At 39.0% G+C, this 23,403-nt stretch overlaps 1 protein-coding gene across 1 annotated transcript; it reads right to left on the reverse strand.

The window, feature by feature from the left end:
- Nucleotides 1-3,880: 3,880 nt before the first annotated feature.
- Nucleotides 3,881-22,600, reverse strand: LOC108714854 (nuclear factor interleukin-3-regulated protein). Its single transcript, XM_018259318.2, has 2 exons — nt 22,337-22,600; nt 3,881-5,753 (listed from the first exon to the last, which is right to left on the reverse strand). The coding sequence occupies exon 2, from the start codon at nt 5,564-5,566 to the stop codon at nt 4,196-4,198; it is 1,371 nt and encodes a 456-aa protein (XP_018114807.1). The 5' UTR covers nt 5,567-5,753; nt 22,337-22,600; the 3' UTR covers nt 3,881-4,195.
- Nucleotides 22,601-23,403: the final 803 nt, after the last annotated feature.

Genomic DNA, 23,403 nt, shown 5'->3' on the forward strand with positions numbered 1-23,403 from the left:
ATGCATAGTTCTGATGTTTCCATGTTCATCTCCTCAGCTAAACCTGAAGCACAAATGTTAGGCACCCCCAAGCGATTGTATTGACTTACCTGAAACACCCCGCCGGTGCTCCTATCAGCAGAAAACTGCACAGGCCCAGGGTTATTCCATCGAGCACCACGGATCGATCCACTTCCAGCTTCTTCTTTCATCAAATTTCCTGGGGCAGACACAAGCACAGTTGAATGAAATAGCCGATTTTTTAGTTAGAGTTTGGCTTTTCATTCTACTGCGCATGCGCAGCCGTGAGAAGAAAGAGGGAGACGGAAGAGTATCGATCCGTGGTGCTCACTGGAATAACCCTGGGCCAGTGCAGTTTTCAGCTGATAGGAGCACTAGCCCAGGGTTTCAGGTAAGTAAATGCAATCACTTGGGGGTGCCTAACATTTGGCACCCCCAAGTGCACGAGTTCCTGCTCCTTTAAGCAGATTTTCTAACTTGAAAGAAACACTTCACATTTTAAGTGCCTAAAGAAAAAATATCAAGTTTATGCTATAATTGGCTATTTTCATAGTAAGACTACCTGACCCTTTTTAGTTAAATCCAGACATATCTTAAACTGACCTGCTCATCCTCCGTAACTCAGGCAAATTAATTAGCAGATACCTAAACTGGCGATATTAACAACCAATCAAAATAATTTTTTTTTAACAAAGGAAAATATCTTTTACTTACGGCAATTCTGCAAAAATTCAGAAGTCATTTTCACATGATTTCCTGTGTGTCACTGCTTTTAGTTGTCAGTGGGCCATTAATATCTCTCCTGATTGACTTAATTATCTGCATATAAAGTGAGGTCCAAATTATACAGGTATAAGACCTGTTATCCAGAATGCTCAGGACCTGGGGTATTCCGTATAAGGGATCAGTCCGTAATTTGGATCTCCATACCTTAAGTCTACTTAAAGGAAACTATACCCCCCAAACAATGTAGGTCTCCATTAAAAGATACTGAGTAAAACAGCTCATATGTAAAACCCTGCATCATGTAAATGAACCATAATAATATAGTTTTTTTAGTAGTATGTGCCATTGGGTAATCATAAATAGAAAATTGCCATTTTAAAAAATAAGGGCCGCCCCCTGAGATCGTAAGATTCACTGTGCACACATAAAAACCACATGTAAGGTCACATGAGCCAATTAACAGACAGAGTTCTGCCTTTTGCTTCCTCACTTCTTCCTGTTACAGTTAGTGTTGAAGTATTTCTGGTCAGGTGATCTCTGAGACAGCACAGATAGAGTCACAAAATGGTGGTTCAAGGCAAGAGATGTAAAAGGGCAATATTTATGTAAATATATATTCCAGTTTGGTAAGATTCTTTAATATGTCATTCAATTTGATATAAACTATCTGTTGCTTAAGTATTCATTTTGGGGGTATAGTTTTCCTTTAAAAATAATTTAAATATTAAATAAACCCAATAGGATTGTTTTGCCTCCAATAAGGATTAATTATATCTTAGTTGGGATCAAGTACAGGTATGGGACCTATTATCCAGAATGCTCGGGAACTGGGGCTTTCTGGATAACGGGTCTTTCCGTAATTTGGATCTTCATACATTAAGTCTACTAGAAAATCATGTAAACATTAAATCAACCCAATAGGCTGGTTTTGCTTCCAATAAGGATTAATTATATGTTAGTTGGGATCAAGCACAAGCTATTGTTTTATTATTACAGAGAAAAAGGAAATCATTTTTAAAAAATTGGATTATTTCATTATAATGGAGTCTATGGGAGACGGCCTTTCAGTAATTTGGAACTTTCTGTATAACGGGTTTCCGGATAACGGATCCCATACCTGTACAATGTACTGTTTTATTAATAAAGAGAAAAAGGCAATCATTTTTTAAAATTTTAGATATTTTATTATAATGGAGTCTATGGAAGATGGCCTTTCTGGAATTCAGAGCTTTCTGGATAATGGATCCCATACCTGTACCATGTTAATTTTTTCCTGTGTGATTTAAAGGGGTAGTTCACCTTTAGATTAACTTTTAGTATGATGTAGAGAGTGATATTCTGAGAAAATTTGCAATTGATTTTCATTTATTATAGTTTTTGGATTATTTAGCTTTTTATTCAACAGCTCTCCGGTTTGCAATCTCAGCAATCTGTTTGCTAGGGTTCAAATTACCCTAGTAATCATACAGTGATTACAATAAGAGACTGGAATACGAATAGCAGAGCCCTGAACAGAAAGATCAGTAGCAAAAAGTCGCAATACATTTGTAGCCTTACATTTGTTTTAAGTTGGAGTCAGTGACCCCCATTTGAAATATGGAAAGAGTTAGAAGAAAAAGGCAAATAATTCTAAAATGATAAAAAAAAAAAATAATGAAGACCAATTGAAATATTGCTTAGAATGGGCCATTTTATAACATACTAAAAGTTAATGTAAAGGTGAACTACCCCTTTTTCCATTTTTCAGACTTTTGTTTAAAGAAATTGATTTTTACAATGGAATTGTAGCAAATTTGTAAGCTTTCCACTTTTCCATTTCCGGTGTTTTGATACCTGCAATTTTTATTAGATCCAGAAATGACACCAAGGGGCAGATTTATCAAGGGTCCAATTTCGAAGTAATGGGAATTTCCAATAACTTCGAAAATTGGAATTAAAAAAGACCAATCGAAATTTTTTTTTTGGCCAAATACGTCCGTTTTCGATCAAATAGGTCAGTTTTCAATCGAATCCGAATCGTACAAATCGAAGTAATAGCGCATTCGATCAAATTCATTCAAAGTTTTTCAAAGTCCACCAATTGACTCCAAATGGGTTCTAGGATGTCCCCCATAGGCTAAAACAGGAATTTGGCAGGTGAATGGTCAAAATTAAATTTTTAGAGACAGTACATGATAAATTTTGAAATTCGAATTGAATTTGGACTATTCCCTAGTCGAAGTACACAAAAATTAGTCTAATTTATTAAATTCGAATTTTCACTTTGACCCTAATGTGCCCCTGGATTCCCACTGCAGTAACGGCCACATTACCAAGTGGATCTCTGAAAGTGCCTACACAATGACCTTTATAGAGTTGCCCCTAGCAGGGAATGAGGAGATAATTTGTGGTGAGTTTTAACATCTAATAAAGCTCTTGTTTGAATATAAGTTGCATTGCCTTTGCCAAAGGAAAAGGAATTTGGCAGGTTTTAGATGGCGAATGGTCAAAATTTAATTTTTAGAGACAGTACATGATAAATTTTGAAATTCGAATTGAATTTGGACTATTCCCTAGTCGAAGTACACAAAAATTAGTCAAATTTTTTAAATTCGAATGAGGAGATAATTTGTGGTGAGTTTTAACATCTAATAAAGCTCTTGTTTGAATATAAGTTGCATTGCCTTTGCCAAAGAAAAAGGAATTTGGCAGGTTTTAGATGGCGAATGGTCAAAATTTAATTTTTAGAGACAGTACATGATAAATTTTGAAATTCGAATTGAATTTGGACTATTCCCTAGTCGAAGTACACAAAAATTAGTCTAATTTATTAAATTCGAATTTTCACTTTGACCCTAATGTGCCCCTGGATTCCCACTGCAGTAACGGCCACATTACCAAGTGGATCTCTGAAAGTGCCTACACAATGACCTTTATAGAGTTGCCCCTAGCAGGGAATGAGGAGATAATTTGTGGTGAGTTTTAACATCTAATAAAGCTCTTGTTTGAATATAAGTTGCATTGCCTTTGCCAAAGTTTTTGTTAATAACAGCAACACTGATTGGAGTTATTAAGACTACCTGTTACTATAAACTTAACTGATGGTGGAGTCTGATATAAAAATGCACAATATGGTTGTGGATCCCAAACAACACACACATTATTATTTGTGTCTAATACAAACAGAGGCACATATTTTTTTCACCAATACTTTATTTAACTGGTAACTTGCACAATTTATAACAGACTGGCAAAAATAATGTTTAAAGATATTTACAACCTTGCATTGGCTACCTATCTGTACACAAGGCATAGTGATCATAACACAGTTGTGCACAAAAAGGACAATATTAAGTAGACATCATTACTTGAACAGTACAGTGAAATGACGTCACAATACCAGTGAAAATTGAGCATTATACAAAACATACCAATTTACTGCAAACTACAATCTTTACAATATGCATTTCATGAAAAATCAGTAGTACTTTTAACTGGAATTTGATGCACATATTTCCTGGGTTACTATAAGTCTTTTAAGGGATGCAACCTCAGCAGATAGAGTTGCAATACCTTGCTTTAAATATAAGCTCTCTGACTCAGAGGCTTTGTAGACATTGTCTTTTATATCCATAATCCCAGATGTATTACAAACACTTGGAATTTTATCAAGTTCCCTGTGATGCCACTGACCTGGTTTTAGTGGCCAGTCTTGAATATTAGTCACTTGAACTGATAAAGGGGACAAAGAAGAATGTACCATGCTCTCGCTGTTGTGTTTTTCCAGCTGTAAGTGCCGCTTTGAGGACATATCAATTGGCAGGGTCAGTTTCTGAGTGCTATTAAGCTCGCTTTCCAGTGATTCTACTTTAATCTGCATAGCCTTTGCTTTAATACGGAGCTTGTGAGGTAATGCAGAGGAGTTCACTTCTGGAACTTTTATGATTGTTGCGTGGCCATTTTTAAGTTCAATTGGGGAATGAATAGGACCTTTAGGCACCTGCTGCTCATCCTCAACATCAGATGTCTTTCCTACCACACCTTCGTCTGCTTCTGATGTTCTCGGAGAGTTACTTGACGATCTGTTTATGTGCAGAAGTGGAGGAGAATGTGAATACCCAGAAAATGTGTTTCCAATATAATTGGCATATATAGAGCCTTGGAACGTGTTATTTTCTTCTCTGGCATCCCTTGAAAAGTTCCCCGCTTCCATTTGCTCCTGTTTAATTCTTTGGCTCTTTATATCAGTGCTTCTGCAGTTGCTCTGGATAGTGCTCGGCTGAACATGTTCTACAGATGATGATGCCTCAGACACATCAGACAAAGAGCTTTGTGGGGAGTGCTTGATAACTGAAATACAACTGCTGGTCATTACAGAATGTTCAGGATCACTGTTATATGACATCATATTTGACTTGGAAGATGCGTACTCCTGATAATACATAGCAGTGGAGCTTGTGACCTTTTGTATTTCTTGGGCATAGGAAGTAGAACTAATCAAGCCAAATTTAAGTTTTAATGACAGCAGTTCTGTTTTCAGACTGGCATTCTCCTCTCCTAGTGCAATAAGTTTATTTTCCAAAACCATGTCATTTAACCTCCGTTTTTCTCTAGACCTTTTTGCAGCTTCATTGTTTTTCCGTCTTTTTTCCCAATACATAGCATCTTTCTTTTCATCTGGGATGAATTCCCTTTTTCTCCGACATGAGGAGCTTTTGTTTTTTACTGGTAGCCCGTCGCTGTACAACATATCATTACTGGAGTCCATGGATTCTGACATGTCTGGTATATTTGAACTAAGAACAAGAATATTTTCCATACGTGAATCTGCACATTCTTGCTCTTTTTTAATTGTTGGCATTTTTTCTCAGCTGCATGAGAAGGAAGTGGAGTTAGAAACCTTCCGCAACTCCTAAAAAAGAGCAATTTCACGTCAACTTGATGCTCGTAATTAGATTAAATTCCATCTGCTCGCGAAATTTCCTTCATGGCCTCATGACAGCCAGGTTGTAACCATTTCCGTTTTATGCTCAGGAACAATAATTTGCCTGAAATAAAAGAGCAAACAATTAAGTTGTGTTAAAATACTATTAGGAAACAAAAAATTTATGGCAACCCGAAAAAAAACCAATATCAGAAAAAAACATTGAGGTAATTTGCTGTTTTATATCTCTCTAAAGACCTCATTTACAGTGCAGCAAAGGTCACATGGTCAAACTCCTCTTAGATTTGCAGAACTATTGGTTTGCTAAAATAACCACAATAACATGCACTTCTGCAATCTTGCCAACCATGCTCTAAAAGTCCTGTCTGTGGTTCGTATACTACAATGATCTGGAAAAATAATTACGTCATGAAAAGAGATTTTTTTTCCCTAGGGCTTTATAAATGCTAATTTGTCTTTGCCTCGGCTCGTGACATTGCATGGCTTTTGTCTAAAATTGCAGGGAGCAAGAGGAACAAAGATATAAATGATTAATTAGAACTAAAAATTCAAAAGAAACGGAAAAACATGTGGTAAGAGAAAATCCCCTATGACTTAAACACAGTCTATATATTATTGTAAACTCAGCCAACTATAAATATACCATCCAACAAAACCAATGTAAACATATCATTTAAGAAGGTTTAAAGATAAGGGATAATATAGAGAGAGAGAGAGAGAGAGAGAGAGAGAGAGAGAGAGAGAGAGAGAGAGATGTATCACAGCAAGTAACAGCAAGCTTTATGTTAATTAATAACAAGGAGGGGTCTTACAATAATGTACCAAGAGTTACAGAGTAAAAATAGTAACACACTCATACAATTCATGCAGTCCTATTGTAGAGTTGCCATAAAAATATACATTTAACTCATGGAAAGGATGATCAGATCACATAAGCATACTGCCCATCTAGCTCCATTCTCTTCAGTGAACCAGAACACATGACAAGAGGATTTATTAGCCAAATAACTTTCTAGTTTTAATGCCTTTTTAACTGATTATATTTATTTTTATAAGCAGTGGCAGAACTACCAGGGGAGAAGGGGTGCGATTGCACCAGGTCCCACCGGCGGTTGACACACAGATGATCACTTCTGGAGGGACCTGGGGGGACCTGGCTGCACAGCCCGCACCTGGGCTCAACGCCACTTAGTTACATTACAGTTTATAAGATATCAAAACTCCACTTGTACCATAGCCCTAAGGCTATTGTGTCCCCAGCTGAAAGTCAAAACTGATGAAATAGGAATGTACCTTGTAAAGAGGTTATGTAAAAGTACACACTTAAAACATTATATATTAAGTACCGTTGCTTTTTAAATATTTGTGTCATCAAATCCAGCATATGTAATTACATAACCCTATGCATTTTCGTACGCATGTGTTAATAGGCGCTCTGACAAAATGTTGGATATTCAAGTAGGGCCCTGCCCAAAGTTTGGGCCTTCAAGTGTCGATTGACCACTATATTACTTAAACATTTTAATTATGTCTACGTTCCAAGTAGAGGCTGCACAACATTAGAAATTGTGCTGTGTTTCCATTGAATGAAATGGAGAGTAGACTAAGGCCAATGACTGTCACTCTGAAACTCTAAAAATTTTTTGCCCAAGAATCACGGGGATCCAAAGTTTAAGTAAATGTGACCATACACTATAAGATCCGCTCATTTAGCAAGATTGACAAACAAGTGGAATTTTCCCCCATATGCCCATCAAAGGCAGGGCAATATCAGGCTAACCTGATCGTTCGGCCCTAGGGCAAAACGATCGGATTACAATTACGGGAATAAGAACAGATGGGACGAGGAAAGCATCAACTAGCAGATGTGGTCCTTGATCACAGGGGAAAATCAAACCTGCCCAAATGATATTTGGCCGGATATTGGTCAGGGAGGCCAGTCTGAATGCCCCACACACGGGAGATAAGCTGCCGAATAAGTCTAAAGGAGCTTTAATCTACCTGTGTATGGCCACATTAACACTCTGCTTCAGTTGCTACGATTAAGGAAAGAAAAGCTTTGCAAGTGACTTAGACTGTATGGTATGTTTCTTTCTAGATAAACATAGTTATGGGTTCAATAATGAATCAGTAACTCACCACACTTGGGAAGAGGCCCAGGTGCACCGCCCTGAGCCCTCAGCACGGGGAGCGGACAAGCCGAAAAAAAACTTTATGGAGCAGGCACTCAATGAAGGCAATCTTCCACCAGGCAGATAAATATCAAAGTGAAGTTTATTGTGTCCACAGCCTTAGTTATGTGTTCATCCATAATGTTTGCATGTGGACTACTGAAGCCATTTCCATTGTTACAAGTGAGCAGTAAGTGATATAAATTCCCTGTATTTTGTCTCCACTACTTTTCTTAAGAAATCTAGCAGTGATTAAAACATCAACATGTGTTGTAACTATCAAGTAATGGGCTAACTAGCTGCTGGCAGTTATTTGATGTTTAGTGCTAGGGCATTTTGCTGTGCTACCATTTAAATGCTGTTATCTTAACTGGACTTGCAAACAGTCATCTTTTAATTACTCACCCTGTACCTTTTCTAAATACATGGTTGAATGTATTTATTTATATATATTTATAATTTACAAGACACAGAATTACTTCTTAGATAAAGTGTTGCAAACAAAGATCTGCAGAGTTTGTGTCGAAATCAAAAGCTGATCTCCAAGTTATGAAAATATTGACTGTTTTGGCAAAGGATTTCTTTTGTTGCCCAATAAAGTCAAGATTATGTGGTAAGCAATGTGGTCATGAGTCAGATTATATGATGTAAATCCTTAATCGCGACTAGGATTATTCAAAGCAGATACAATCTTTTCAGTTAATCTTTTTTAGACATTACATAATTGTGCAATTTTAGAATTTTCAAGAGATATGTAAACCCTAACGCAATCCCTTCTTATAGTTTGTAGCTAATGGACAAAAAACCTCAACCACATTGTCAATTTAGCAATTGAACTAAAACTAAAATACTGTGCTTTTTTTTACCCTATGATGCTTAAAGTGGGTATATCTCACAAATTAGGGGCAAGTAAGGCAATAAAAAGGGCAAGTAAAGGCCAAAATTCTAACAATGTAGTAGTAAAGCATTCATGATACATTATTATTATTATCATTAAGAATAAGCCTGCAATAAAATATTTTTCTGGAACTTAGCCATCATAGCTGATGACTTTTGGATGTACTGGGAGTTGTAGTGGAACAACATCTGGAGTATTTAAAGTACAGCATTGACGTTTCTCTGATTTATGTCAATTATAATAATTAGCACACGCTTATTTAAAAAACACCCAATATTTTTAAACAAGGGCAGTTTACCAAGGAAGTGAAATGGATGATCCGAGTCTTCTTTGGCATACAAATCCTGCATTTTGTATTTGTGCTTTACTCTCCATGGTGTGTTAGCATTTCAGTTGATTAAAAATAGTAAAAGAACAACTGTTCTCATAAATATATCTATCCAACAAATGCTCACACAGCATCCTGCCAAAATATGAAATCAAGGCCAACAAGGTTAGCACTGTACTCATTTACAACGGCTCATTACTCTAATTTTATCTCTCTCTTCAGAAATAAAACACAGGCAAACATGTTTTAAATAAGCCAAAAGTCTTGTGTTTTCGGGGATGGTAAATATTAATTTGAACAACAACAAAAGGTTATTTTTCAACTGTGTTTCTCTAGTGCCCCAACTTGGATGACTCTGAGTGGGCTGAACTATTACAGTAGATGTATTACTATGCAGTTGGTTAGAGACCAGAAGAAACGTCTGGCCCATGCCCATACATGTAAAGCTTTAAATAATACACCATGTACAACAAAGGGCTAGTTTTAAGGTAGGTAGACATGTAAACTGGGCCCCTCAGTATTAGAAGTGAGCCTGGGGTGGGGGAGATTGTTGGAGGGGAGGTGTTGATAAACTGACATTAGACTTTTATAAATACCAAGTGAAGAAGAAACCAGTTGGTTATTTAGTAAAATGGTTCATATATTCCCAGGTGAAATAAAGCATTGAAACCAACCAGAAACCAGCTTTTATACCTCAGATATAGTAAAAAGACTAAAGCAAATATCTTGTTGCTATGCGTTACTGCACTGGAACAAATTTGCACCATGTTAACAAATCTGATGCTCCCTATACATTTGTAGGGGGTTTTAAAGGGTGAACCCTAACTTTTACCAATTGATACACAGGTCTTTAAAAAGCCCATAGAGTAAACAGAGAGTGGCACATTTCACTCTGGCAAACTGTTGCAAGCCCTATACCCTTTCTGTGTATGTCAGACATTTTGGTCTCCAGCTGTTGCTCAACAACAAATCCTTAAAGGAGAAGGAAAGGTTAAAACTAAGTAAGCCTTATCAGAAAGGTCCATCTAAATATACCAGTAAACCCCGCAAAGTAGTGCTGCTCTGAGTCCCCTGTCAAAAGAAACACTGCATTTCTTTCCTTCTATTGTGTACACATGGACTTCTGTATCAGACTTCCTTGCCCTGGGCAAGAGCATGCTCAGTTTGCTCCTCTTTCCCCCTCCCTCCCTTCTCTACTGTAATCTGAGCCCAGAGCAGGGAGAGACTCAGGCAGGAAGTGATGTCACACCACATTTATACTGCAGCTCCTATCCTAAACAAACAGAGAGTTTCTATAGCTTTTTACTCAGGTATGGTAAAACATTCTACAGAATAATTATAGCATTCTAGCTTGCACTATTGCAGCTAATCTATTGGCAATAAAATGCCTCCATAGCTTTCCTTCTCCTTTAATAGGTCTGTAAGACAATAGGCTACACGTGTATCTTAATTCACAGACGTTTACATTGAAAATGTTCAACTATAGATTTGTGATCTGGCATTTGCTCTCATTGTGCAGGCAAGGAAGTCATTCATCTTGCTCTTGGCACTTCCTGCTGCATCTTAACACAGTAGACTTCCTTAACTTGAACAGGAAGTGATAGGGCCAAAAAAAACCCTTTATTTAACCCAGCTCTTGGTGATGATAAATGATAAAAATTTATAAAACTGCATTTTTGTGTATCAGTCTCTAATGCAGAATGATTTTTAAGCTAATATGGTCTCTAGTAGCCTTGCAGAATAACTTTAAAATGACATTTGAGAAAGAGAAAGCGATGATAACAACCAAGTAGGTCATACCCCATCTGTATATGAATCACAGCTAAATTTTCTTTTTAATTTTATGGTTGTGGATAAAAGCGTAGTGCAAACGCTGTAGCAGCCTTTTATGCAGCCCTGCTTCCATTTTATCACAGTAACTCCTAATTACCCTGTACATAAAGCAGTTACCATCCATATACTCAAATACTAGGGCTGCACACAAATTTTCAGTTCTTTAATAAATTTCAATTCTCGGCTGTTGTACAAAAGCATCCAATTTATATGATTGGAAAAGATCTGACTATGTACAAGAAAACAGATGTTGAGTATCAATGACCAAGACCGTAGAATATGTAGAAGCTGGAAAACTGCTGTCCTCAACCATTTTGGCTATTCCTTGCATTGTAATTATTATTATATAGGGCACTGTGTTTGGTGGCTGAGAGAAAATGGCACTACCCTAAAATCATTCATGTGGATAAGCCATGAGTGAATACAGTTGTTGAAGTTGCAGCTAAACTAATGTCTGTAATACACTCTGCTAGCTGCAGTTTAGCAATACTAAGTCAAAGATATCCAGGGCTGGAACTAGGGGTAGGCAGAAGAGTCGTGCCTAGGGAGCAATGGTAGGGGTGCGCTAGGTATGTACCTCTTCTGTGTCCCTACCCTTGTGTGGTCATTCACACTTGCATTTGGGGGCGAGGTTGCCAGGCAGGTTGGTCCTCCACTCCAAATGTTCATTACATGTACCCCTCTAAATAATAAACATCTGCCTTTAATAATGTCGGGCCCCTGTGCAGTGGTAAGCTTGCTCCTGGATCTGTGGGTGATCTAAAAAAAGTAATAGAGGTCTTCTACTAACATAAGTGTAAGTATATATATCTACTACACGTTACAACTATTGTTGGTTGCAAATGGTAATTAAGCTGGCCGCAGACGCAAAGATCAATGTACGATCAGACTTTCCCATCTCCCGACCTGCCACAAACCATTCAGATCAAAGTCTTACCATTCCGACCAAATAAAGTAGTTAAAGAACAGATCAGCCGATGTTCTGCCCCTGACAGCATCGTCCGATAGACAAAGCTAGTGACAGTCTCCCGCTGAAAATTGTATGATCGGCAATACATGCAGAGATATTACCTGCAGCCGACAGAAATTTTCTAACCTGTCCGATCGAGCAAACGAGCGATCTCCGCCGGATGAAAAATGTCGGGACTCTCCACACACATTCCGAAAATCGCCTGAATCCGTACGATGAGATCTTTGCGTCTATGGCCAGCTTTACACTGGTGCTGTTTAACACCTATCCCATTGTCTGTGTGTAAATGAAGGGAGAGATACTGGAACCAGTATGTCACTTTACCTTTGCTCTTGACAACTGTGACACTTTTTATGCAGCTTGTCATTTCGTGTTATCATGCGAGTGACTAAATACTTACACGAAAACCTCAAACTTTTCAGATGGGTTTTGCGGTATATAGATGGCAAGTTCTTACACTTGTTTCCTGATAAAAGATTTGCTTGTTTTTTTTCTGTAGAACATCAAACTATTGAGAGATTTGCCGAAGTGCTTCTGCAGCTGCATAAAACCTAAACTGTATCTTTAACATCTGCCAAGGACACCCAGACTGCCATAAATACTATAACAATACCAAGCCAAGCTACTGAGTATAGCAATCATATAATGATAAATGAAACAGCAGTGAGTAATGGCAAATTAATGAAACACTTGAGATTAATACTCTGAACCTTAAAGCTGAGTGCATAACCCCAGCATTTAGTGGCCATAACAAGTTAATGTAATGTATGCTTATTTCTTATATTTAAATTAAACATTGTACCATTAATCTCAACCTTTCCCTCATGCTTCATAACAGTTTTAGTTTTTAATTGTGAGCAAGACCATAGGGCTGCTTTGAATAGCATAGGTGTTACATTTCTGTAGTGCAGTTACCGATAGCAACCAATCAACAATTTTTCTTTATCTTTATTATTTGACCACAAAAGTGGTCTAATTGGTTGCTATAGGTAACTACACTGTTGCAATGTAGCACCCACTAATCAGCCCATACGTACCCTTTAAAAAGCAGACAAAACCAAACAAATTTCTTTGAATATAAGTCTGCCTCTTTGTACATGGATGCCATACTTGCAGAAAATATTTGCAGAATACTGAAAAATTCAAGTTTTTTTCCATGAAAAATTCAAGTTTTTGCCCCAAAAAGCCTGACCAGAAAAAATACAGAGTTTTAGTAAATAACCCCCTTAATGTAATACGGCTGAATGAGTTAAAGGAATTATAATGTACTCGGCTGTAAACCCCAAAATGGCCTAGCTATGACTAATTTGTCCAGATGTCTGTTCAGTAAGAGCAATCACTTTTAGCTCCAGACAGAACTGGAGAGATATAGTAAGTTCTGCATATGAGGTCATTAATGCCTTATCTGTGTATGTGCAACAGATTTACTCAAAAACAGCAAAAACGACAGGTGGTTCTCATAATAAAAATGAGGGCAGCGATATTAAGAAACACACAACCTGATCAGAGGATCAGATTAGTTCATTTCCCATAAGCATTGTTCTATTCACAAAACGACTGGCTTTCAAAATGACGTGAACAATAATGTATAAAGTTGGTGCAATATTATTATATTTACTTGTTTATGTAGTGCCTACATATTCTGCAGTGCTGCTATGGATGGATACACTGAATTTATAGACTACATACAAAGCACAACCAATAACCAATGCAAGTGGTAAATATTTTGAGTGCAATTGCCCAAGCTGTATTACAGAAATGCATTACAGAAATGTCAGCCTAAAGTTCACATCACTTCAAGCAATTCCTTCATTACATATATTCCATTATTCTTTAAATGGTCTATTTTAGACAAATCCATGATAAACATTCCACTTCCTGGAATTTTATTTATTACTCTAACAGATGCTTATGTGTAATTCATAAGCAAATACAATATTACACTGGCTACACACTGATACAATATTACTCAGATTGCAACAGTTGTGATAATGACTTCATTGTGAACAATTGCAATTCATTTACCAAGACTTTTGTGCAGATCCTTGGTTCACGGTCACTACAATTCTCTAGCCTCTTTTTTCCTTAAGGTGGCCATAGACACACAGATCCTATCGTACAAACCGAAGATTCGAACGATTTTCGGATTGTGTGTGGTGTGTGCCCTCATCTTTTGTCTGGCGATCCCGCCGGAGCCCATTGCGAATCGTAATCGGATCGTTCGCCCATACGGCCGAACAATCAGATTACCCCCGATATAGCCATGCTCGTTAATGGCATATCGGGGAAAGATCCACTCGTTTGGCGATGTTGCCAAACGAGCGGATCTTTGCGTCTATGGCCACCTTTAGATGGGGCAAGTATATTCAGCTAGGGGTGTTCTTGGATGTCTATTGTTATTCCCACACAGAGCACCTCTGAAAAAGACAAGCTCCCTCTTTTTTGCAAATATAGCATAGAAAATACTATATGAAAACTGCCAGATTTCAAACCTAAAATTTTTTTTTGTGGTACTAACAAATGTGCTGTTTGTTTGCTTGCTTGGGTATTGTACCCAAAACTAGTGTTTCTGGCACTCCTGTTTTGCATTTGGGAGCACAATTAAAGAATCAAAACTGCCAGAAGAATACAAATCTAAGGGCTCTTACTGACGAGCGGTTGAAGCTGCTCTCCCCTGCGTTCCGTTTTTCTGCGTTCAGTCGCAGGGGAGCGCAGGAATAGACGCATTAAGCTTTTTTCAATGGGGCTGTAACCACACAGGCGCGTGTAGGCACCGAACGCAGGTTGAGACGCAACATGCTGCTTTTTTTCCTGTGTTTGGCGCCTACACGCGCCTGTGTGAGTACAGCCCCATTGAAAAAAGCTTAATGCGTCTATTCCTGCGCTCCCCTGCGGCTGAACGCAGAAAAACGGAATGCAGGGGAGCGCAGCTTCAACCGCTCGTCAGTAAGAGCCCTAAAGCAGGTTTAATTTTTTTTGGCATTATTAACAAGCATTTTACCTGCTCTAGTAGAATAAAATTCAGAAAGGTGGGGTTTCTGTTACTCCAACTTTTTCATACTAAACCATAAGGTTTAATCCTCCTTTATTACATAAGGTTTAATCCTCCTATATTACTTGTATATGTTGAACTTACATACAGTACATGCATTAACTTATATTCAAAAATGCATGTAAATATATCTAATGGGCATTGTTTATTACAAATGAATTGTAATAAACAATACAAGTGTATTTACACACACATGCACTAGAAAATCAGTTTAACCATTTCCTTTTTCTTCCACAGAGTTACAGATAAATTTACATACCGGTATAATTGCTGTTAATGTAAACCTTATACTGTGTAACAATTACCAACAGTGATGTGATCAATATTGCCATTCTGCAGAAGAAACAAGTAACAACTGAAAGACTATACATAATATACATTGTGTTTACTCGTTTTTTTACTACTATTATTTTGCTGGTAGTTCCCCTTCAACAGATGACATATTTGGTACTATATAAAATGTAGTTCTAGGTTTCCTAGTAAATATTTTGCTACCCTAATGTTCTTCTAGAAAAAGCAGAAGGTGCAATAAACCCTTCATCTTCCCAGTTTGTTCCTGTTGGAGATAGGCAAGGTATGTTCAGAATGATATAATTTCCTAATTGCTTATTGCCTGCTTCTCCTGTGAGTTGGATTTGTGTTTAACTATTTTCCTTTGCAACTGTGGGGGAGGCAGAGAGAGAGCTCTCTTCTTTGTCTGCAGATTGCAATGTTAATGAACAACTACACACAAACATTGGGAATACGTGACTGGCGAAGCATCCTTCCCTCCTCCAGGGCTGCCTTACCTACTCTGTGCAAACAAACACTCTTACTACCCTGTCTCTAAGATCATATTTCAGACCTGATTAGGACAGGGTGATCCTGGGCAGTTACTAACAGGTGACAATGAAAAATCAGCCTTTTCATGCACTAAGCCTGTTATGTCACACTGCTAGTTCTGAGGCAATGCCGACTGGGGTTAACTAACAGGCCACATTATTTGGGATACTAGATAATTGTCCCCATTCAAGTACAATGTAATTGTGTAACATTCAACTGTGCTTGCTTGCAGGCTTGTTTACTACTGGAGAGTCAAACCTAAGGCATAATAACAGTAACAGTTCCATTAAATAATGCTTAGGGCTCTTACACACGGGCGTTTTTTTCTGCGTTCCACTTTCTTCCATTTAGATGGCGCTCAGGGGTAAATGCACTCAATTATTGTCAAGGGGGCTGTACACACACAGACCCATGTAAGCGACAAACGCAGGTGGGACGTATCATGTTGCATTCCACCTGCGTTTGGCACTTACATGCGTCTGTGTGTGTACAGCCCCCTTGACAATAATTGAGTGCATTTAATCCTGCGCTCCCCTGCGGCTGAACCGAAGAAAGAGCAACGAAGGGGAGCGCAGCAAAAACTGCCCGTGTGTAAGAGCCTGTAACAGTACATCAGTTCCCCCAATGTGTGTTTCTGTAAGCAAATAAATTAAGGCACTAATTATCCCCTAACTTCTCATGATCATTGTATTGCCAACATTGAAGCAACCCCGCCCTGGGAACCAAAGACTGAGGGTCCAACTAGGATGAATTATAATGTATGTATATCTTCATTTATATAGCACTACTTGTATATGCAGATCTGTATATTTGTAAAATAAAGTACAAACAGAGGGGGACACATATTGCAATAAATATATCTATGGTCCCTATCACTTTCTCACACACTGTTATGACTAAGATGGGGGGTCATATTATTTGAAGTTGCTAAAAGTTTCACTTAGGAAGATTAAGTTAAATTGATGAGTTACTTCAACATAGGGTGCCCCTTTTGTGAATCCCCCTCTCCAAGCACTTTCTTTATTAGTTGTGCTAGTGTGCATTTATTCAGTATTTCCCCCCCCCCAATACAAACACATACACACAACGCTGTGCGTGAACATTGGTTTATAAATAGCTAGAACTAATAATGCAAACAGCCAAATAAGCTATAATATTTCTAATGGTTTTACAGTTTAGGCAGACAACTGTTATCTTAGATTAGAATAAAAATAGATGTGAATAGCAACTGCTCACCCAATGACAAAGCTCTAAATAATTATTCTGCAGCAGATTGTTCTGTGAATGACTCGCTCACTACAGCAAGCTAACAATTTTTTTATAAAGAAAAGCATTGGGAACACTTTAACCCATCCCTTTCCTAGTCTTCTCTCCTTTTTCCTCTTTTACACCAAGGATGTGTGGCCTTCTTCCCACCAGTTGTTGTTAGACTACAACTAACAGAATCCCCCAAGAGCTAAAGGATTTGGGGAGTTTTAGATGAATAGCAAATGGACGGCAACAGGTTGGGTAAGTTAATTACATGGCAACAAATGAATAAGCCTTACACAGTCATGGTAACGATAGCTTTACTGATGCAATTTGCAGATGCATATCATTCATAGTCACCCCTTGGAACATAAGAAGGACCTTGTACTTGCCACTGACTCACTCCCAAGAATATATTTGTTTTGTGTATGGTTTATTAAGAGAAATGGATCAGTGTTTGTTGAAAGACTGCAGTCCAGAGGTACCTTATATACATATAATACACAAAAGCCATGAATATCCTGTAAATTATATCCTTATAAACGGTGAGTAGTGATGTCATCAGTTATAAACGGTGAGTAGTGATGTCATTTCTGTCACATGACTCACTAAAATTTGTGTATTATAATAAATAAAGTACCCCCAGTTGTAAAATATGAGGATATTAGAAGTTACCTCGGAGTTCCATGACCTGTATAAAAACACTCGGCCTTCGGCCTCGTGTTTTTATATGGTCATGAAACTCCTCGGTAACTAATAATATCCTTATATTTTACAAGAGGGGGTACTTTATTCACTATATAATACACAAGATTCATGAATATCCTGTAAATGATATCCTTATAAATGGTGCTTAGTGATGTCATCAGTTGTAAACGAAGCTTAGTGATGTCATTTCTGTCACATGACTCACTGAAACTTGTGTATTATAATAAATAAAGTACTGCCTCAAAATTCCATGACCTGTATATGGTCATGGAACTCCTCTGTAACTTATAATATCCTTATCGTTTACAACTTTATTCACTATATATATATTCTACATTGCAATATTTTAACCACCTCACAAAACAAAGTCAAGCCCAAGCTGTAAAATTAACATTTGGCCTAGGGAATATATTTTACACTGAATTTTGTCTCATAATCTCATATTAAAAGATAGTAGGAGGGCTGGAACTCGCTGAACCTAAAAAATGTTTTTCACACAGCAGTGAAAAATAAATAGCACTATGTAAAAATATACAGTGCAATCTTTTGTTAACTCCTTGTCTTTTCACCTTTCATAATTCATGTGCAACCAGTACCTGCACTGTCACAATTATAACCCATACCAAGTATTTTACATCTTAATAACTGTCTCTCTACACCATCATCATATTTTTCTGCTCACAGCTTGCAGGGTGCTGGCAATGGATGAAATACAGACAACCTATAGCTTCACAACAAATATATGATGCCCAGAGTTTGGCCCACTATTGAAATGTGTATCAGATGTCAAGAGAACTTCCAACAAAATCCATGTTTATTTTGAAGCGGGGCCCTTAACTAGCAATAATCTACAATAAAAGACCCAGAGAAATACTGACTTCTGCTATTGTTGTTTCAAGAGTTGGAACCAGGGGTGACAGTAGACATTGACAAGTGCTAACAAGCTGCTTAGAACTGCATTTCCTTTCATTATGAAGACTTTTTTTTTTTGGCAGAACAGGAAACAATATCAATCATATAAAATATGATCAGCCGCCTCTACACTATCCACTTATACACGTCTGCCTTCATGGCACATACTGGTGATTAGCCATGTTGATATGACGCGGTAAGTGAGGCTGAAAAGATAGGCAGTCTCCTCTCTGCAGGAGAACAAAGGAATGCAGAGCCCGGCAACTGTGCAAGCCAAACCCACAGCCATTCACGTGCTCCTACTCAATCACAACAACCACCGCCCACAGCAGCAATAGCAGCCAGCCGGATCCTCCATATAAATGTGTGTGTGCCTATATATAGATAACTATAGGGGGCCCACAAATCACTATACTGTAGATATCTGCACACTCAAAATGTGAGAAATAAGTCTGGAGGAGAGATACATTATGTAATTAAGAGAATTCATAACGTTCGGTCCTTAGAAACACCACACAGGACTCGAGACAGTTTGCCCATACACAATGGCATGTTATCCGCACGGCAATGGGCCGCTAGAGATGAGTCATTGTGTATTTGTACATCCCCCTAACGTTCCATGCGTATCACCCCCCCATTGTGTGAGCCGAATGCAAAGTGAGATCAGCCCCAGCAGCACAGCACCACCACTGAGATGACAAAGAACCCTTGCCCCAGGCCCGGACTGGCAATCGGTGGGTTCTGGTAAATGAAAAGAGAGCCAATACCTGATTATGCAGCAAACGGGGTGATTCCAAATTTATTCCATGGTGTTTACAAATGATCAAACGTTTTGGGACTGCATGACCCTTTCTCAGTGATCTGTGGGTTCTGGCAAATGCCAGAGGGGCTACTATAAGGTGCCACATAAAGTCAGTAGTTAGAGGGCTGTTTGGGCCTCTGTGTACCTGAAATGCCAAGGCCTATTTTGACTCTCAGTCCAGACCTGCCTTGCCCTGTGTATAGCAGTGGCACATGATGGAGTATATTGACTATATAATACACAAAAGCCATGAATATCTTGTAAATTATATCCTTATAAACGGTGAGTAGTGATGTCATCAGTTATAAACGGTGAGTAGTGATGTAATTTCTGTCACATGACTCACTAAAATTTGTGTATTATAATTAATAAAGTACCCCCAGTTGTAAAATATGAGGATATTATAAGTTACCTCGGAGTTCCATGAGTTCCTTCGGCCTCGTGTTTTTATATGGTCATGAAACTCCTCGGTAACTTATAATATCCTTATATTTTACAAGAGGGGGTACTTTATTCACTATATAATACATGCAAATGCTGGCTCTAGGCTGCTCTTCTAGCAAGCACTGGAGGAGAGATAATGCAATCATAAACACCAGGGATCTGTAAGTGCCGCTGAATCACAACTGCCAGCACCGCCCTACAAGCAAAGGCTGAGGAGTCAGTCAATGAATGAAGCAGTCAATGATCTCCTAGCTGTGCCACACACGCACACACACTACTGGTATCTACGAAGGATCACACATGGGAGGGGTGGATAAATCAAGAAGGGTTAACAGGGCACAAAAGACCATACAAGACCACTGACTCATAAAATCGATCACTACTGCGCCTAAACTGACTGATAGCACCTACTGTAGTAGTGCCGAGCAGACTGAGGGAATGCGGGCTATGCAATGGCTTTAATTCCTGGAAGCAGCGAAATAGTGCCATTATTAACCCTTCCTTCACTAGCAGGCGCTGGCACTGTGCACGGTGTCGTATAAAGAGCTCTGAGCTTCCGAGCAGCAGCCACCGGTTGGACTAAATATAGCCAGTTGATTTTATTTATACACCGCATGGCAAAGCCCTTAAGGAATATGATCTCATCTAGGCGGCCATTGTCTGCTATCAACTAAGTGAATTACTGAGAAGATCCAGAAAATGAGAGAAAGCGGATCACTGACTGCTAAATGTTGCACAGTGAATACCCTGCTTGTTACTGTCTGAGAGAGAAATCGCACAATCAGCTCTTATAGTCCCACTGCCAGCAGCAGCAGCTAGCGAGGTTACATAATGTAACATTTCCAGGAACTGCTGCTGTATGAGCGATCAGCCTGCGGCCACTGCGCTGCCCATGTCTAAGTAGGGAATGACAGCATCTCGTTGACTCTGGTGTGGATCATGTATATATGTGTGTATATATATGTGTGTATATATATGTGTGTATATATATGTGTGTGTATATATATATATATATATATATATATATATATATATATATATATATATATATATATATAAAACAGGGTAAATAACCAGGCATGAATCACAAGGGATAGACACAGTATAATATAAAAAGGTGCTACTTTTCTATTATGACGGAATTCTCCCTGATACACATCAGCTTTGTCTACTCTATGACGGGCATCTTTAACCTGTGATTTCTCTGCACCTGCTGAAGTTTGGGTTCGGGGATTTGGAGTTTTATAACTGCATACACTGAAGCTAGACCCCACTCTCACCTTATGTACAGCTGTTCTGTAATTCAAGTTATACTTGTGCAGATTATGTACAATGTAGAAAGAAGGGGACCCAGGTGACTACTGGTAGGTACTCTTAGGCAACCAATGGCCAGAAATATGTGAAATTCACTAACATAGCGACGGCTTATCCCCTGCACCAAGCTAGTCCATCAGTAGTGTGCATGCAGCTCTTGGATTTATTATGCAATGTGTGGAAGAAGGACAAGCCATGCAGCCTACCCCGGCTTCCACATAACAAAGAATGGGGGAAGAACCCTTGTTCAGTTCAGAAGAAGATGCACGAATGCTCAAAAACGAAATGTCCTCCTGTCCTGTGTGTGCCGTGTAGTTCCCTACAGAACTAGTTCTAGTGTATCCATATCAACAGAGCAAGTCCCCTGACCCCAAGTGCCCATTATTTACATGCTGCCCATGCTTACATGGTCCAAGAATTCCTTGCCCTGACATAATGCTTGTAGCGGTAATTCATAAGGAGCCAGTGACACAAAGACCGGTTACTCCATACAAGTACTAGTGACTTGGACCAGTTTAGCCATTGACAGCTCATTAATCAAAATGAGGCTTTGCTGTTATATCATTGAATGACAATTACTACAGAGAACCCTGATTGGATTTGTTTTTTCATGTCTATAGAACTAAGTGAAGCGAGAGTGGATACTTGCCCACAGAGCTACCATTCTTTACCTGGTCACTGAGCATCTACATCAGTACAAAACTAGTTACCCAATAGCAATAGAGATAGTTAGGATGTCCAAGTTACAGTTAGTGGAACTGGTTACAGTGTAACCATGCTAGTTATAATATAAGCTCACTGGGCTGGAGAGTACTTACTGCTAGTGTGCCCACACAGACACTATAAAGTTGTACCCATAGGACTAACCAGACTGTACCCACTATACCCACACCTATAGAGCTCGTTACACGGCAAATAACGGTTAATGTGGGCGCCAGTGCTATTATATCGCTGTCACGTTCATTGCCATTCATGCAGCAACAGAGCAGTGCGCACAACAATGCCGTGTAGTAAGGCGAGCCCATTGATTATTGTCCATGCAGTGCTGCTGCTGCTGCTACCTGATCTCAATACACTACTGCTGCTAGTCACATTCCGCCCAAGGGATTGTTCGGAAAAGGGGACAAACACTGACAAAACTTTACGGGGGACATGCACAATAAGCGTAAGAGCCACATGGTTACCTGCATTAGCGCTTGCATCCGTTTTTGCTCCTTTTTAACGTAAAAAGACTTCACTTGCTCCTTTCCAGGCAAGCAGAGAATAAAACAAAAATCACAACGTTGGGAGTGTGAAGCGGTGCCTCCTATGTGTGTGTATACGTGTGTGAATATCAGTCTCTCCCCGCTCCAGTCTGCAGCCTGCTGCTCTACACATCTGTGTTAGTAGGTCAATACTCCTCAACGCTACTCTCTGTGCACTTCCAGTCTTTGCTCTCACTAAAACAGGAGCAAGCTGGCAGCCAATCACAGATCCGAAGGCTGTCACGCTTTCTCCAATAGGAAGCGGCTGCTGGAACTGGGAGGCGGGACCCGGAGGAAAGAATTGAGAAGCTTTGCTTACGAACACAGTGTTACTGTAGAACGTGTAGCTCTTGTTCTGTGCATTGCATAACCACAGGCAGGGGGAGATGGGGAGGGCTCCATTTACGTAACTGCCCGACAGGAATAATACAGAGGCGACACTTTAACCCTTTTCGCGCTCGGAATCCAAAGCATAACTTAAAATTTCCCTGTCTAGCAGAACTAGAGTGTAATCAGTGTCCCGTGCAGAAGAATAACGCCACGCTCTTTGTGTTTTATTACATTATAAAAAGGGAAGTCATCGTGGGTTTTTCGTGTTTCTCTCTTTCTCTCTTTATGAGAGAGACGGAACTGCAGAACAAAGCAGGCGGGACACTTCCATTAATAATCGTTTCGTAGTTCACTTCTTACATGTTTTTTGGGAACTTTCCTCACAGGTGTCAGACCTTAGTCAGATCTATGAGGCGTTTGTGTGGGAATTTGTGATGGCCAGGCAGCTGTGACTATCCAACTGTTATTGAACTACAAGTCTCAGGGGGATTGTGGGATTTATAGAGCAAGAACAGGTAGAAACCCCACACGGGCTGCCAGGTTGGCGGTTTTCCAGCCAAATTGGGCTACTAATTTAAAGCCCAGGCTGGTTTTGAAAGTACAAACGAGCCAAGGTACGAATTTGGGGTACTTTTTGGGCCTTTGGCCGGTTTGTACTTTAGAAACCAGCCAAAGAT

Source organism: Xenopus laevis, chromosome 1L (genome assembly GCF_017654675.1).
Source record: "Xenopus laevis strain J_2021 chromosome 1L, Xenopus_laevis_v10.1, whole genome shotgun sequence".
NCBI classification, from domain to species: domain Eukaryota; kingdom Metazoa; phylum Chordata; class Amphibia; order Anura; family Pipidae; genus Xenopus; species Xenopus laevis.

Excerpts from the sequence above, each read along its gene's own strand:
- LOC108714854 (XM_018259318.2), bottom strand. The coding sequence starts at position 5,566 with ATGCCAACAATTAAAAAAGAGCAAGAATGTGCAGATTCACGTATGGAA.